The sequence below is a fragment of the Leptonychotes weddellii genome, chromosome 1 (assembly GCF_054177405.1).
Source record: "Leptonychotes weddellii isolate Sample4059 chromosome 1, ASM5417740v2, whole genome shotgun sequence".
Classification (NCBI taxonomy): Eukaryota; Metazoa; Chordata; class Mammalia; order Carnivora; family Phocidae; genus Leptonychotes; species Leptonychotes weddellii.
Genome location: NC_138369.1, coordinates 62,376,920 through 62,395,574, shown reverse-complemented (window position 1 = coordinate 62,395,574; position 18,655 = coordinate 62,376,920). Strand labels below are relative to the sequence as shown.

At 43.8% G+C, this 18,655-nt stretch overlaps 1 protein-coding gene across 1 annotated transcript in view; it reads left to right on the top strand.

The window, feature by feature from the left end:
• Positions 1 to 18,655, top strand: part of TGFBR2 (transforming growth factor beta receptor 2) — an 87,712-nt gene that overhangs the window by 35,606 nt on the left and 33,451 nt on the right. Inside the window, exon 3 of the mRNA XM_006733885.3 lies at positions 4,653 to 4,843. Coding sequence (XP_006733948.3) covers positions 4,653 to 4,843 — 191 coding nt within the window. The remainder of the gene's footprint in view (positions 1 to 4,652; positions 4,844 to 18,655) is intronic.

The following is an 18,655-nucleotide window of genomic DNA, read 5'->3' as shown; positions in this document are numbered from 1 at the left end:
ATGATTACATGTAATTTCCAGAGAGATTCTGTCCTTCCTCAGATACATACACACCCATGTGTATCTATATTTATGTGCGTGTGACAGGATATAAGATGACTGTTAATATTTACAATAAATCCGGGGCCCCTTCCCTGTATGAAGGAGAGACATTTGCCACTTGTCATTTTAATTGACACCTGCTTGGTACCCCAGAGGGACACCAGGAGCTTTGTTCTTCTGAGGCAATCTCCGTCTTGTTCTGTGGAAGGAGAGGAGATGAAAGGTGGGCTGTTGGAAGAGGAAAGCTTTTGTCAAAAAAAAAAAAAAAGGAAGCTTTTTGGAGAACCAGAAGAACAACCCATTCTTTACTCAGAAGTCCTGGCCAGGTCACTCACAGCACCACAGGCTACGTGCAACATCTTCTTGGATCAACACTGCGTATTTCTCTTAGATCACATTCCCTCCATATTCTCTCTCTCCCCCTCCCTCCCTCCATATTCCCTTCATATTCTCTCTCTCTCTCTCCCTCCCTCCCTGTCCCTCTCCCTCTCATTCCCCCCACCTTAACACACACACACACACACACACACACACACACATACATGGTGCTCACAAATCCTTTGATTCCTTCATAGTTACAGTTTGGGAGTATGAGCAAGAGATAAAAGGAAAATAGAGATTAAAAGAGCCCCCCTTTTATAAAAATGTATAAATTCGTTAATGAAATATAACATTTATAGACTTATTCTGATGTTTTGAATTTATCAGCCAATTTTTTTTTTTTAAGTAACCTATGTGTCTCCTGGCCAGTTGGCAAATGAGAATATAAACCCAAATATCTCCCTGCTCCTCGTTGGGGGAATAAGTCTTTTGACCACATATAGTTAGACTTGATGATAGATCTGGAAACTTGCAAATTTCCATACATACTGCAGATGAACTAGTTTGGCAAGCACTAAAAGAATGTTAACAGCAGAGAGCTGTTGTGATACCTTGTTGTACCTGCCAACTTCATTCAGGTCCAGTTCTGAGCAATGCCTTTGCAAAAGGGATTTTGACAAAGATCATGTCCAGAGGCAAAGGGGCCAGTATGATTGAGGGCTTAGGAAGTTGACAATGTGAGGAATGGCTGATGGAATCAGACACAGCAAGTCCAGTAGAGAGAAGACATGGATGAGTTCTGTTAAGAGATACTGGACGGGCTCTCAAGTGGAAAATATAAGAAACTTGTTCTGTGTAATCCTGAAGGGCAGAAAGAGGATCCATAAAATTTACCAGGGGACAGACTTCAGTATAAGTTTAAACATTTTCACAAACGTGGTTTCCCAACAGCAAAACAGGCTTCCTCCTCTGAGGAGTCAAAGTTCAGGAGATGCTGGGGGACCACCCATCAAGTCTAGTGCAGGAAAGACTGAGACACCAGATTGGGTGACCTCAGCGCTTCCTTCTTTGCTTCTGTTCTCTGCTGATCATCTTAACTTGTATATGCACTGTGACAGGAGAGCTTACTTCTGCTACCCCAAAAAGGCTCATCTAATAAAGACGTTTTTTCTTGACCCACCGTACAAACCCCAGCGATTGAATGTGAATCAAGTCCCTCTAGGATTCCAGTCTTTGGAATGAAGCATTATGTTATTCGCTGTCTCAGGAAATGTGAGCATGTAGGGAAGAGGAAACCTCCCTGTCTCCTCACTGTTCCCACCGTAAAGAGTTAATGCAGTGAATGTTGTTTTTACCTGTCTCAGTAGAGACAAATACTCCTGTGGAGTGGAATGTAAGGAAGGAGAAAGGGAAGTGAGAGGTGCTGTGGTACACCTCGCTGATCCCCCTCAGCACTGAGGCACTCCCCCCTCAACGACTGGCAGCAGTAGCTGCCGAAGGATCACCCCGAGTCCCTCCAGGGGACTACCCCCACCCCCACCCCCACGGACTGGAGCTTCTTCCCTCGTTTGGCTCCTCCTCAAGTTTGCTCCTCTCCATTGGCAGCCAGGATCCCATGACTGGTTGATGCCAGAGTCCAAAATGCCTGGCCACTTGGCCTCCTTCGGGATGGCTCTGACCGGCCATCTTAGCTTCACGGCTTCCAAGGGATCAGTGAGTCGGTTGCTGCGATCGGCATCGTGGCTCCACCCCCACTGTGTGCGGGGTGCTGCTTCCCTTACTGGTGCCTCTCCGAAAACTCTCTGCACAGAAATCTCACAGCCTTAAGGTCTGTTTCCAGGGAACCCAAACTAACAGCCAGATGTGGAAACTGAAAGGCTCTACCCTGGTAATACACTGCAGTGCCTTTATGAGCCTTAGCTTTCTTTTCATTCATTCGCCGATTTGTTTGTTCATTTAACTGATGGGAGTTATGCACCCATACCATGTCAAATGTGTAAGTTCTTTCCAAGGATAAAAATCTTGTGGAGCCAAAATTAATTTTATTATCGTGGTTCTTTTGTGAGTGGATAGTGGCAAACCTCTTCAATGGCTCAGGGCAAATGTTTCAGGACAAAGGATAAGTCTGTATTTGGTTCATTGTATTTTCCCTTCTTATGCTCAACTGTATCCAAAGGTATTTTGCAAAGTCAGCTCTGCCTGCCAGGGAGCACTATTACAGGAGTGAGTGGAGAAAGAAGTTAAGGACTTTTCCCAGGCTCAAGTATTCTAACTGAATTTCCTCTCTGCAATTTTAGTCCTCTAAGCTGCAAGGGGGTGGAAGGCAAGAGGCTCTGGAAGAGCTGCCCAATAGTTATAGAGTAGCTTTACATCAGGACTCAGTTCCTTCTTCATTCCATTCCTTGGCCTCTGGAAGCTTCCCAAGGAAGAGACATCATGCTTTTACCTGGGGGCACCGAAGACTCAGCGTGCCTTCATTTTGTTACCCAGACCAGAAAACAACCCTTGTTGGGCGTGTGCGTGCGCGCACACACACACACACACACCACTGTGGGGACAGGGAGGAAGGTGCTCTTGTTTCATGGCTGCCATTTTTGCCAAGACTTCCCAAGAATGGAAGGGATTAAGGATAAATGGATTTTTAAACATACATAGTTTGTTGTGTGATCACACCTTCCCTGCTAGCCACGCTAGAATAAGAATTCCAACTGTGGCGCTTCCGTTACCAGTAGAGACCTGCTTAGCAAGGGCTTGCTCCTTTTGTGCCCACTTGAGTGTTAGTTCCAGAACCAGAACCCTTGAACTCCTTCACAAGGGCACGCATGGCAATGCTGGAGTCAGCTCTGGGTTGCATGGAACTCAGCCACATTGACTCCATTCCTGGCTGGACTGTTCCATCTGCACCCTCACTTCTGCTCTTCTTATCCCCTTGTTGACATATCATCCTTTCGTGTCCCTAGTGGTGGTGCCATCAAAATTACTCTTTCACTGTGGATATGGCCCTGCCTGTTTTCCAGGTGAAGGCTGTATTTTCACTGCTTCTTGCCTCCAACCTGCCTGCCATTTTGTTTGCTGCAAGCAGTGAGCTTGTGGGGTGGGGGGGACGGGAGCGGCTGGTGAGTGTGAACAGGCATGCAGGCACATATGGACCCTCAACTGCCGGCACTCAGAATCCTTCCCAGGGAAGATTATGCTCGCAAAACTGACCACCATTCAGGCCAGATTAGCCCTTCCCTAGACTCCCCCTCCAGATGGAGAGAGAACTATTCAAGACAACAGGTATTTTGCATCTGAAATGGTCAGAGATGAGAGGAAAGAGGTCAGCCCAACCTTGGTGTTGGACAGAACCATCCAAGATGGCACGTTTATGAGAGAAGCAGATTGAAAGAGGCAGAGAATGATACACTTTTCCAAGGATGCCAGAGTTTTATTTTGGCTTTTGCAATTATAATAGTGGGCATTAATCATGTCATTTTTAAATGTACTGTACACATAGAGCCCACTGAGCACTTTCTAGGGCCTCAGTAAAATGCCACGGGAGAGCTTCTTGGAGCCCTTAGCTGGGTTAGGCTTCAGACACGTGAAGTGAAGGGATGCTACATGTAGACGTAATTGGTTCATGACAGTGTAAAATATTTCACTGAACTATAAATGAAGAACCCCTTGCAGTTCTTTCCCATGTGTTTCCATTTTTTCCCCTTCCGTTCCTTTCTGTGCGGCGGGAAAACTGCCAATGCTTCATCTAGGAAGTGTGTTCCATGCCTTCCGCACAGCCTGCTGCCGACATGGGTTACGCCCTCACACGGAGCCCTCTGGGGCCCAGCAAACAGACTCGAGGAACGGCCACGGCATTCCCAGGAATGCTCTTGGAGCACAGTTGAGCTAGATGTGACCCCGTTCCTGTGAGATAACACCGGGGATGCGGTGTGAGCCTGGCAGCGTGTTCAGGATGGAAGGTTTAACCCTGAGGACCTCGCAGTCTTCGGTTTACCATGCCTTCCTCTCTCTTGGTTTAATTAAGATTTAAAGCGTAAGGTTCTCCGGCTGGACAGCCCCCAGGGAAAGCCTTCATGTTTACACTCAAAACGCAATGGAAAAAGCGAAATGAGTAGAAAAATCACAGGAGACTAGAGGACAACCTGTTAACGTGGGAGAACAGGAACCAGCTGCCATTGTTCAAAAAGCTTTGGGAAGGAAATATGGTCCAGATTGCTTTTCTGTCCAGGGGGCCATATTCATCCATTCTCTTTCTTCTCTTCTCTCCCCTGCCATGAACTTCTGCACCCTAGGAGAAAGAATGATGAGAACATAACACTAGAGACGCTTTGCCATGACCCCAAGGACACCTACCATGGAATCGTTCTCGAAGATGCTGCTTCTCCAAAGTGTATTATGAAGGAAAAAAAGGTGTTGGGCGAGACTTTCTTTATGTGTTCCTGTAGCTCCGACGAGTGCAATGACTATATCATCTTTTCCGAAGGTGAGTTTTCTTCCCTCGAGGGTCGGGAACCCAGCTTCCTCTGTGTCCATCTCTGTGTCCCTGGTCCGAGGTCTCAGACTCCATCTTCTGGGACTGGAGAGGGAGCTTACACTCTGTGGATTAGGAACCCAGTCACCAGGCGGGATGAGGTGCTTCAGGAGTGATAGGGTTCATTCTGGCCCATAGCCAATCTGGCTTATAGGACCCACATTATTATTTGCCTTCAGCCGACAGTGGTGGTTCTTCACGCAGTCCCTGGAGTGGCAGCAGCAGCATCACCTGAGAAATTTCCAGCAACACAGAATCTGGGGCCCCACCCCAGCCTGTGAAAGTAGAAACTCTGGGTGCGGGCCCCGCAGTCTGTGTTTGAGCAAGCCCTCCAGGGGATTCTGATGCTGCTCAAATTTGAGAAATGCCGGTCCGGAGATTGGAGGAGGCTGTTGGATACTGGAGGGAGACTTATTTGGAATGAACTCAGGTGGTTTTGTGTACATGTTCTTAGGATTTGTCTGAAGAGTACTTGTTAATACTCCCATCTGAGAGAAGAACTGAAATGCAGAGGGCAAGTAATGAGCCAGGGTTTACCCATGGAGGCAGTGAAAGGCGAGGTTAGATGCTAGCCTCCATCTTTGAAGTTCAGGATTCGCTCAGCTTGAAAGGAGGGCACACACTGCTCCTTCAGTTTAAAACATTATTCAGTGATTTTCAACTACAAAATAGTGTATGTTCCTTACCAAAAATTCAAACAGTCCAACACGTAAATATTTTTAAATGGAAGTACATGAGCCTCATCCCCTCACTCCCGACCCAACAGATAATCAGTGTGGATAGTTTGTTGGATGCATACTTCTCTCTATTATTCATTTATATTATCCCTCCTTACCTCCTCTCTTTCCCTATTTCCTCCCTTTCTCCCTTCTTCCCTTCTTCAATCCATGTATCCATCCATCCATCCATCCATCTATCCAGCCTTCTGCCCATCCATCTATCCATCTATCCGTCCATCTGTCTGTCCATCCGTCCATCCATCCACCTCTCAGTGCAAATAGTTGATCATACAGTAAATATGATTTGATAATATTTTTTCACCCAACCACTTTTACTCCTCCTTTTAAACAAGACAATACATATGGATATACTACATGCCTCTTAATTATTGTCTAGAAATTCCATAATATGGATTATCTTCTCTGACTGATTTAACCATTCCCCTGTTGGTAGATTATTAAGGTGTCTCCATTTTTCCTACATTGAATATCTTTGTAAAAGTGTCTTATACATTTGTGCTAATATTTCTGCAAAATAAGACTTGAATTTCATTTCTAGAAATGAAATTTTGGATCAGAAGTTATACACATTTTAAATCTGGATAACCACTACTAAACTATTCTCCTCCCCACAAAGATACCTGAGTATACAGATTTCCATGTCCCTTCTTTGACACTGGATATCATAAGCCTTTTAATTTTGCCAGTCCGATAGTGAAAATAATATTCTCTTGGTTTTAGAAATGTAAATTCAGAGTGGGGAAAGATTATTTTACCCAAAAATAGGTCTGATTCAATAAAAGATTTGTTTAGAACATAAGTTCTGGGCTTAACACACTATCCCTGCTACTATGTATATCCCAACTATGGAAAATGATGTCTCATGCTTTGTGTTCGGTGCCCGCCCTCACTGCTGACCCACCTTTTTCTCTCTCTGTGTCCTTCACCTACTGCCATTTCCCTGCTCTTCTTGTCCAACCCCTTACCAATGCTAACTTCTCAGTGTCCAAAGTCAGACATGTTCATCTTGTCAGCACAACACTTTCTAAAATCACTCATCCTATATACTCCATTTCTTGCATTTTTCTTATGTAATTTGAGTTAGGAGGGAAGATGTAACTATATTAAATCACGCTAAAGCATGGTAACACCTGATATCCTGACTTAACCTGTTAACTTTCCCCAAGTAGTTCACCTTTTCAAAGAACTCCAGGTTAAGCCAAAGGAATTAATCTCTAATAGCAGAATATCCAAACAAGTTTATTACCATCCATGAAACTTTTCTCTCCTTTTGTATACTGGCTTATCCACAATGGAAGAGGTTATTTTGTCTAAAGGGACAAAAGTTAATAAATGGCCTGTAAGTTGGAGATAGATATATAGATATATATAGATATAGATATAGATAGATATAGATGTATACAATTACTATAAGCTCTTAAGATATGCATGACTTCAGTTTTCAGTGTATTTCAACTCAGGTGATAATCATGGGCCCATGTCTATATTTTCCCTCTTATTCATTATCAGACTGTTTCTTTCCCTATGAGGCGGGATAATCAGCATAAAGGCAGTTTCTCATTGTACAGCTCAGGAAATCCAGCGCAGCTGATGCCTCGGTTGCGGGATGACTTCAGAGTCTCCTAAAATGCTCCAATGTTTGCTTTTTAGACATCTGCCTTCTCTGCAGTGGGATAATTCCCCCACCTAAAACACCCCATTTGGGGACCCACTTCCCCTCTCATTGCCACCATCTGTCCCTTACACTGAGGAATGAAATCTCTTGAAACAATTTTTATTTCTCCACTGTGAGTCAAATAAGATGTCAAATACAAACACTCTAAAGTGTTTCATGCTGTATTTTTATTAGTACAGTACTCTGTTCTTGTTGCCAGATTTCTGATCTGCAAGTACAGCGAATGATAATTACTTACGTCTTCCATTTTTCTTAAAAATTTGAGGGAAAGGGCGCCTGGGTGGCGTTAAGCATCCGTTAAGCGTCCGACTCTTGATTTCAGCTCAGGTCATGATCTCAGGGTCATGGGATGGAGCCCTGCCTTGGGCTCCGTGCTCAGTGGGGGATTCTGCTTGAAATTCTCTCTCTTCCTCCCCCTCTGCCCCTACCTCCCATGATTTCAATCTCTCTCTAAAATAAGTAATTTAAAAAAAAAATTAAGGGAAAAAGATGAGCCACAAGATTTTCTTTTTAAATGCACATCTTTATTTTCAGTGCTATTATTCGTGATAGCTTACATTCAGAGAGAATGGATCCTCTCTCTTGCCAAAAGGTGTTGTGTAGAATTCCGGGGCGTCAGGGTCTGCCCCCTGGACTCACCCAGACCTCAGATTCCAGCTAGAAGAGCGGCTATTTGTGTTAGTCCTTATTGATGGCCTAGTGACAACTTTTCGTTAGAGGAGACCTGCCAGGCTCCAAGCCGGAGCATAGCATGCGGGAAGAGGGACCCCGGAGCCAACAGCTGCTCTCTTTACTTGCAGATGACATATCCACTTTGCAAAGACATTCTGTGGTTATTGATCTCCCACTGAACCTTTAAGAATCAAACAAAACCACTCAGTTTTATTCATTCCATCAACGGTTTCCAAGGGCAGTAAAGACCCTTCATTTGCGGAGCCCTGAGCAAGATGACTTTTGCTGTTTTGGGAAAGAGAGAAATAGTGTCGTGTAACTGGTCAAGAGTGAGAGCCCGAGATGGCTTTCCCTGCACTGAAGACCTGACCTGCTACTTTGCCACCTTGGGCCAGTTACCCGGTGTCTCCATGCTTCCATCCTCTCGTGTGTGAAATGGAAATGGGCGGGGGGGGGGGGGTGAGGGTGTCGTGACATTGTCAGGATTGAATAGATGGATGCATGCAGAGCATTTGCATCCGTGCCCAGTCCAGCGTGAGGAGTCGCCGTTGGCTGCTAGTATTCTGTGGGCTCTTTGTACAGGGTCTGGGACTTTTGCGTGAGCCGTGGACAGGACCATGCGGCGCTGAGGTCGTATAGCTGACTTTCGACCCTCGCGTGCCAGCAGAGCATTCAGACCCTGCCAGGTATCTGTGCCTCATCCTCCACATGCCTTCACAGAGGTGAGGGGAGAATGTCAAGTCTAGGATTTCTAATCACAGCTAACCACATCCCTGACCTCACCGGATGATATGTCAAATGAGGCACCTTGTTCCTGTTTTGACTCAGAATCACAGCAAGAGGCAGCTAAATAAAACTGGAAAGACTCACAAGTGCCTCTCAGATCAGTGATGAGGGCAATCACACTGTCCTTGCTAAAGAGATTCACTCTTTTTTTCAGCAGAAACCTTGCTTCGGGCCCCGCGCCCTTCTCACTGAATGGCCGTGCCACTGTCGACCCCCTAGTGCTGATAGTGGGACCTATGGCCCCCGGGGTTGGCCGTGGGGGGTAAAGAAGGTGATGCTGGGAGAGCCCGGCTCGGTGGCCAGCACACAGTAGGTGCCTTCTGTCTTACTCCTTCCTCCCTGGGGAAGGGGAACACTGCCGAGGAGCACAAGTCTTCTGAATGCTGAAAACCTTTCATACCCAAAGTCTTGGCTCACCAGCAGTGGTGGCCTTACCAGGGAGCTTGTAAGATGTACGCAGGCTCCTGGACCTATCGCGCCATCATCTGCCCTGTAACAATGTCCTTGGTGATTTCTTTGCGCATTGAAGGGTGAAAAGCACTGGTGTGAACTCACCCAGCTAGGCATGGAACCAGGGATGGGTCTTGTTAAGTTCATGCTGGTGACTTGCCGAGCTAATCAGCCCAAGAGGAACACATTTGGTCTAAAACCTGGTCATTTAGAAATGAGCTAAAGATCCTGCACTCAGTCCATTCATGTATCGCGTAGCAGAACTCCCCAGTAAAATGTGGGTGACTTTCAACAGTGATAGTAAAGGTCATTCTTTTATATACCCCACAGACTTTGCGCTAGCAAATGCATGTAGATATCAAGCACCTTTTAGGTAACATTTCTTTGGCCTCCATGATAATATTTATGTTAATTTGTCTGTGGGATTGTCCCCTAAATTTCCCAAAGCAAGAAGACATTTAGAGATGCTTTTAAGATGTTTTTCTGAATTAGGTCTACTGAGGAGCTGTTTGGTAGCCCTGGGCAGCCCTGGCCAAGTAATAGAGTAACATTAAAAAGAGTTTGCCTGGGGCGCCTGAGTGGCTCATTCAGTTAAGCAGCTGCCTTCAGCTCAGGTCATGATCCCAGGGTCCTGGGATCGAGCCCCGCATCAGGCTCCCTGCTCAGCGGGGAGTCTGCTTCTCCCTCTCCAGCTCCCCCTGCTTGTGCTCTCTTTCTCTCTCTGTCAAGTAAATAAATAAAATCTTTTTAAAAAAGTATACACATACATTATGAAGGGATTCCTGTCATCTAGGTAATAACATCCATCACCTCACATATTTATTTGTGTGTGTGAGAACATTTAAATTCTACTCTTTTAGCAAATTTCAATTATACAAGACCATTATCAACTATACTCACTGTGTTTTACATTAGATCTTCTAACCTTATTCACCTTATAGCTGAAAGTTTGTACCCTTTTATCAACCTCTCTCTATTTCTCCCACCCTCCAGCCTCTGCCAACTACTTTTCTACTTTCTATGAGTTTGACTTTTTTTTTTTTTAAGAGTCCACATGTAAGTGGTACCATGCAGTATTTGCCTTTCTGTGTCTGGCTTGTTTTACTTAGCCTAATGCCCTCAAGGTCCATCCATGTCGTTGTGAATGGCAGAATTCCCTTCTTTCCTATAGCTGAGTAATACTCCATTGTGTGTGTGTGTGTGTGTGTGTGTGTGTGTGTGTGTACTCCATATCTTTTTTATCCAGTCACCCATTAATGGACACTTAGGTTGTTTCTATATCTCAGCCATTGTGGATAATGCAGCAGTGAATATGGGAGTGCAGATAGATCTTCAAGATCCTGTTTTCATTTCCTTTGGTTCTTTACTCTGAAGTGGGATTGCTGGATCATATGGTATTTCTATTTTTAATTTTTTGAGGAGCCTCCATACTGATTTCCATGGCGGCTGCACCGATGTACATTCCCACCAAGGGTGCAAAAAAGTTTCCTTTTCTCTACTTCCTTGCCAACACTTGTTATGTCCTGACTTTTTGGACTCATAATTTTTTATGCTGAAGTGAGTCCCATGAAATAAGCTCATCTACACTTTTCATTTTACTTATAAAGAAATGGGTCTCCAGAGAGTGACATGAGTTTCCCAAGATCTCACAGTTGGTTCTTCACCTTTTGCCCACAGAGAACCAGAGAATCTTGTGTCTTCTTCAGGGAATGCCCTTACCCTTCCACAGTCAGGTCGGGTGGGGGGCTGTATGCTTTTCATCAGGCTTACACCCATGGCGGTTTGCACCCCTCGCCTCAGAGGCTGCCTGTTCTGTGGGCACAGGACTGGTCGCTGAAGTACAGACTCACCGTTCAGCAAATCCTTGGCAAGACATGCAACCTCAGGCTGACATTCTTCACGGGCTTGTGAGAAATGATGTTTATAACGTAAAGGATGGCCAGCAAGATGCTCATCTTTTGAGAAGCTCATGGTTCCCCCCTAGTAAGATGATCTGAGTGCAAATCCCCACTAAGCCACTTATAAACTCTCCCTGAGTGAACCACTTCACCTCTGTTTTCCCCTCTGAAAAACAGGGATAGAAATCGTGCTTCTTTGGACAGGATTCTTGTGAGGATAAGTGACCTTATTCATGTAGGGGACTTAGAAGTAGTACCTGGCCCAGAGCAAGTCTTCAATAAACTTTGGCTGTAAATAGTTACTATTGCTCCCCTAGATTCAAATGTCTTAACATTGGATTTAGCCAGATGAGCAAGGAGCTTTAAGAAGTGAAATCAGGGGGAAATGTTCACTGTGAGGAATGCTGTTGGGGAAACGATTGCATTGAATTTTTCTATCCGCGAGGAAGCCAGGAGAAATTTCTCTCAGCTGTCCCCCTTAGAAAGAGTGTTTCCCTCAGGGGGTCCTGTTCGTTTCTGACCTTAAGGACACTTTGAAGCATATAGAGTAGAGGTCAGCAAACTTCTTTGCTAAAGGACCTGTTAGTAAATATTTTTTTGGTTTTGCAGGCCCTAGAGCCTCTCCCTGTCCCAGCTACTCAGCTCTGCTGTGGAAGCAGCCAGAGACGGCGTATAAACAATTGGATGCAGCTGTGTTCCAGTAACACTTCATTTACAAAAACAGACTTCAACCCGTGACGTAGATCATGTTTTTTGTACATCCCCCTTCGGTACCGACTAAGTCATGCTTCTAGCAAGTACGTGGCTCCTGACAACACCACTGCTTGCCTTTTATTCCACATTTATCTTCTTTTTATCTTCATTCCACCCCCCCACACCTTTTATTTTCTTGTCTTCCTTCCCTACTATACCTATCTATAGGTTACATGAGAATTTTTTTGTTAAACAGGATGGAACTATCAGTAAATAACATCAATTATATGTAGTCAACTTAGACACGAGGACTCTAGCAACCACTTCTGACTCCAAGTTCAACCCATGTGGTTAAACAGAGAAACAGACCTTCCGAAGTCGGCTGCCGCCCAGTGTGCGTTCATTGCTGACGTCCCAGCTACGTGCAGACTTTTGCAGTTAGCATGCCCTTAAACCTGAGAGGCTGAGTGGAGAGGAGACAAGGGCTCCCAGTAGCCACAGAGTTTCATTCCTTCCTCTCTCATTGTAGAATTTCTTTTAAATGAAACAGCCTCTCTGGTTTGCAGGCCTAACTCTGGCAGGAAGACAAATGATTTTTTTTTACAGTATCAGACGCGCGGTTTCCTGTCTATGTTTAACTTGCTAGCAGAACATCTCAGCCAGCTGGTTCCCCTTGGACCTATCGTGACCTTAATCACGTGGCCTCACGCCATCCCGCAAACCCACTCTGTGTATTGATCACATGTCTTGCTGCACTGTATTGACTCGTATTGGTTTCTGAGTCAGAGACAAACTAGGAGCGTGGCCCACTCTCTCTTAAATCCCACTTTGTGTTGGTTCTGTCCCAGCATCTCGGAACTGGCTTCTTGGGGAAACTCTTAGCTCTTGCGTGGAAGAAATGCGAAGAATAAGTGGTGCTTTGGCAGCTGTGGGACTTCTGGGTGCGCTGCCTTTGAACTGTGCAGTCGCTACTCAAAATAGCTGGCTCGCCGTTTTTGTTTTAGGAGAAACAAACCAGATTGACTTTCCGGTTGAAATGCAGAAGACAAAAGTAAGCGTGGAAATATGGTTGTGAAGAGTTGTTAGAAGAGGAAGAAAATTATGGATGGAAGTCCCTGGTTTCATTCCTGGGAAGAGAAATCAGTTATTTGAGGTGATGACTCAGGCCTGAAGGGGCCTTGGGTTGTGAATGGGTTAGGTTACAAAGCATGTTCTGAATCTGTGAATACAACCCGTGTCTGGCCAAGGAAATAATAAAGATCATACGTGCCAGAGGGCATCATCACTCAGTCGAGTGAAGCTTAGAATGTATTTGTAGCGTCTCCAGGCAAAGCAACTCGCTTCTGTAGATTTTTTTTTTCCTAAGCAGCACAGTAAACAAAGATGCTCTGAGGCTACATGTGGTTGCCTGTTGTGACTATTTCCACGCTGGAACCTCATTTAGATGTGAATCATGGCAGAGTGGAATCCAGTAAGGACACTATCTGTCTCGAATCCCAGCCACTGGATATGAGTGACCAGTTAAACAGTTGGCCTGATAAGGTGGTATGTCTGCAGTCTCTCCTCACCCCCATGACCACCTCGTGTTCCACAAACAGCACACGGATGAGTGACGGCAAAAGGGTCCACGGAGACCCTTTTGCTACTTTACAAGTGTCCCAGTGTCCCACCAGTGGAAAAACACCAGCGAGCTAGCTAACCACCATGAAATTGACTTTCATTTTCACTCACACTAAACCCACCAGTTGGACATCTGGCTGACATGCTTTTGGAAAACGTTTTCTGATCCTGAAATCACTCCTGCACGGTGCTAATTATGCAGAATATCAAATTTACCAGCCGTCATTATACAGTCATTAAGAAGGAACCATTTTGTTGATCTTTGGCTTTAGAGAACAGCATGAAAACCAGTAAGTGGATGTACAGGAAGGCCACTTTGACTTAATGTAAAGAATAAATTTTGAAATATCCCGGTGTTTAGACCTTATCCTCGTAGATCTACAGCTAGATCTCTTGGGATTAGATTATGGAATGATTTACAGAGGAGTGGGGTCTCTCTGTTGTAACATTTCATCATTTCAAGGACATAATTCATATTTTTACTTTGAAAAAATATACCTCGTGTTCCCTCATTAGGATATAGCTGGTTCCAGTGTCAAGAACAGTCGATCCTAAATATAGGCATTAAAATTCCTTCCATTCCTTCCTTGTTCAGGTCCCATCCTATTCCGAATACCTATTTTTCCCATCCAGCTGAAGTCATGGTTCTCTGCCTTGGCTGCACTTTGGGAACAACTGAGAATCTTTAAAAACTACTCATTAACTGGGTCTTAGCCCTGCAGTTTCAGACTTAATTGGTCTGAGGCCTGGTATCAGGATTTAAAAAAAAAACTCCCCAAGATATTCTAATATGCAGCCAATGTTGGGAACCAGTGACCTCAAGACAGTTTGTTCTGCCAAATATTTTTATATTTTTCATCATGTTCCTCACACAACCTGGAAAAGGATGGTAACAATTAGAGAATGACAACCACCACAGGATGTAGCTGAAATTCAGCCTTCTAGATTAGAGGAGAAGAACAACCAAAAAAAATTTACCTGTACCACATCCCTGAGGAATAATATGATCCTTTAATACAGGATGATACTGTGCTTTTCATAGCTTATAATAGTTGCTTCCGAACAAGGCCAAGTGCCTCCTCACTGGGTGGAGGCATCCGTGGTTTTAGAACTGATGAAATGTTACATTCAGAGCAGGTCTGTGTTAAACCTCAAAGTGTGACTGGAAGGTTAGATGGCAAATTTGGAGTGTCACTGCTCTAGCAAAGACAAGTGAGGGGAGGCAGTATGCATAATCGCAGGAGGTGAAGATCCTCAGGAGGATCTGCGACAAGCTATGGTTCACGTGGAAGGTCAGAGGAGAAGTAAGGATGTGTTTCAAGTGGCCAAAGGGAGATCGATAGTGGGAATAATTAACATGCTTTTCTAAAGTGGACTGGTCTCTCTGTTGGAGAAGATATTGAAATACCTTACTATATCTCTGCTTTCAGGTTTTATGAGAGCATGAAGGGCCTCTAGATGGAATAAGAAGATGTCATCCAGATAGGCAGCCCTAAAAAGAATAGAAGAATGAGGGCAGGTGGGGGAGCCTAACATAACCCAAGTTAAGTGGTCAGGCTGCAGCTCTGTTGGTGGAGAAATAGGCATTCGTAAGACATGTGATCATTTCTTGGGCAAAGTTTGGCATGATTTTGGCTCTCTATTATGTTGGTTGCCCTCTGAAAGCTACAGCAACAAAAGTAGCAAGAATCTATATCCCAAGGAGGAACATGAATGATGATAAGCACAATGGAAGGAATGCCTACTACAGCAGAAACAGAATCAGGGTTTTAATTGCCTGGAATGACCAGTGATATGAAACTTAATGGATTCATGGAAAGTCAGGCCTATAGGTCTAGGCGATCGATTGCAGAACAGTAGTTCATCCAAAGCTGGCTTGGCATCTATTCATGTGATAAAGACCCTGGGGTTTACAAGTGAGTTAAGGTCATTTTGAATTGAGGGTGATTTGGCCGAGAGTATCAAAACAAAACAACAGAACCAACTGACCAACCAATAATAGTCTTCAACTGCACTCATCGGAAGGACCGGCGAGAGTCCCAATGTAATCTTTGCTACACAGATTACATTCCAAGTATGGTGGCTGGGTCTGGTGAAACATGGAGAATCTGGAATAGCAAGAATGATTTCAGAGAATAGATCACTTTACACTTAGAAAAGGGGCCTGGCATTTAGTGGGTGCCTGCTATAAGCTGGGCAGACCAACTTTAGAGTCTGATATATAAGTCTTTTGAAGAGCAATCAAAGGAAACAGAGATGTGCAACCTGAAAAATAAGTGATTTAGGGAAACAGATGAAATGCTTACCAACTGTTTAAGAGCTGTCATCAATCCCACAGAAGAAGAAGCCATTTTGTTGTCTTTTGCTTTAGAGAACAGCATGAAAACCAGTAAGTAGACAAGCAGGAGGCCACATTTGATTTAATATAAAGAGTAAATTTGTAAATATCCCAATGTTTGGACTTTATCCTAATAGATCTATAGCTAGATCTATTGGGATTAGATTATGGGATGATTTAAAGAGAAGTGTGGTCCCTCTGTTGTAACATTTCAGCCAGAGTTTTGATCTCAGGAATATTCCAGAAGAGGTTGTCATACCAGACTGGATTACTTGCAAGGTACTTTTGTTGGGGAGAAAGGTAGGAAGGAAATAATGTAAGGTAGACAATGGAATGGGGTGCAAAGGTTAGGGAATGGCTTAGTTTTGAAATATGTATAATTGGAATAAAGCAATCACAAGGACAGGAGGAAAGACCTGGTCCATTATTTTGGAAAAAATTATCCTCAAAGTCTGTCCGGAATGTCAAACAGTCCTGTCAGTATTCTGGAAGCTAAATTCAATCCTGTATGCCCAGTGAGCTCACTGTCCTTCTGTTGTCTAATTAAAATGATTTCTTGTTTTTTGCCTGAATTTAGTTGTTTGCTTTTTGTTGAGACGATGGATGAGGAGTCCGATCTCGTTTCGCACTCCTGCTGCGGTTGATTTCGTAAATTCTAATGGACCATTTTCTCACCAGCTAGCACGGAATACAATTCTACGAGGGCTTTGCAGACAGGTCCCCAATGAATTTTCTATGCGAGAGGGAATCCTCTTTATGGCAGAGGACCAAGGAAGTTGGCCCATGTTTGCTAAAGCCCCACTTCTCAAATTCGACTGTGTAAATGAAGCAACTAGAGAACTTTGTAAAATGCAGATTCTGATTCAGGAATTTAGGACAGGGCTGAGATTCTGCATTTCAAATAAGTACCCTGCTGAGCTTATTAGTCTGGGGAACACATTTGTTTTTGTTTGTTTTTTACTTTTTTATTTGAGTATAGTTGATACACAGTGCTACATTAGTTTTGGGTGTACAACTGGGGAACACTCTTTGAGCAGCAGAGTGCCAGGAGATTCTTTCTGTATCATGCCACCAACATTTTTACAAGACCGGTGCTCTAACCACTGAGCTATGGGGACTTCTCGCCACCAGAATTTTTAAAAATGCAGAAAATGTTGATAAGATATTAGAACTCCTGAGTTAGGAAGTGTGAGTGTGTGTGTGTAAAATATGGTGGCTTGGTGTGTGTGTACGTGTGTGAGATGGGGCAAGAACAGGAGAAAACTGATAAGGATATGGGATATAACAGAATCAAGAGAGAAAATTTGTTGGGCTTCTTATGAAAGCCTTTATCTCACTGTCTGGGGGTCCCAGCGTACAGCCGTGGCTCTGTAATACTTGCTTTGCATGTTGAATGAACATACGTGAAACATATTCAGTGAATGTATATGAGATATCAGTATCTCTGGTTCACTTTCGTCATTTTCTTTATTGTAACTGGGTCCAGCTTCATTAGGCTTCATTCAGCTGAGTTATGTCCTGGGGAGGATGACGTCCAAAACCAAAAAGCACATGCCTCCATTTTCCCAGGATAGCCAGACGACCTCCTGACTTCCCTAAATGAGCCTTCTACCATAGAGTTGCTATTTCACTTCAAACTCTTAAAGTCTATGCTGTCTTAAACTTATTTCCGACAAGGTGCTATTGCTTCACTTTTTCAAGAAAGAGAATCTTGCAGCTCAGATAGTCACGGGGAAAATGGATTCTCTAAAAGCAGTATTATCATTGGACGTGATATAAAAGAGGCCAACAAGACTGCAATCAAACCACATACCTGGTGACGTTTTAATGCTTCTTCACCAGATCAGGATTTTTTTTTTTTTCCTGGTTGGAAATCTGTGAAATACGTTATTATTAAGAATTATTTTTTGTTAGGGTTTATCACAAAATAATACAAACATTTCTTGAGTGTTTTCTACCTTAGAGAGCTTGACAAATATTTAAGAGCTTGACAAATACTTCTTGCAAGCCTTATAAGAACCCCAGTGCGGTTGGTCCCGGGTTGTCTTCATTATGCAGATGAGGAAGGAGAAAGAAACAAAGCTAGATCTAAAAATCGGATTCCAAAGTTTTTTTAAAAAACCAAGTTATACTGCTTCTAAATATACAGAACGGTATCTGTGAATTTTTTGATCTCAGGATCTCCTTTGTTTTTGGAGCTTCCTATTGCCTGATAAAATGTTACTAGTTTGAATCTAGAGCTAGTTTTTTTTGTTGTTAATTTCGCTGCAAATTGCCAAGAAAGTCAGCTTTTCCATGTGCATTGAAAAAGTCATGAAACTGGATCTCAGCTCAATGTGGTGTTTAGAAATACTGCAGTTGGGAGGTAAAGTAGCACAAAGATATTAGTACATGACTTAGTCCTAGAAGAATCAGGAGAACTCCTCTTCCAAGAGGAGCAGGGACTTCAGGGTTTTAAATGTAGCGGCTGCTCAGAATATACTAAATGGTTTAAGGAATGTAAAGGGACCTTAAATCCCAGGCAGCAAACAAAACAGCGTGGCAAAGAAAGAGGACTCTGGGTTATAGTGGGAGACTTGGGATAAAAATCCTCAAGTAAGCTGTTTCAACGAAATGTACTTAGTGTTGGTCTGTTTGGAAATAATAGTTTCTTGACTAGATATAAGAGTACTTTTAACAACGTGAACTTCTTTTCCTTCCCGATACCTATATCATCGTTCACAAATATATTATTTCATCAGAAAAGAGGCCACATGTCAGTGCATCTGGTTATATAGCTGATGAGCTAGCCCAGCCGGGGACATCTGGAGACCAAGAGTCACTGAGACCAGGCGTAAAAGACTAAGCTAGAGGAAGCTGTAGAGTTAGAAAATTCTTTATATCGTAATGCAG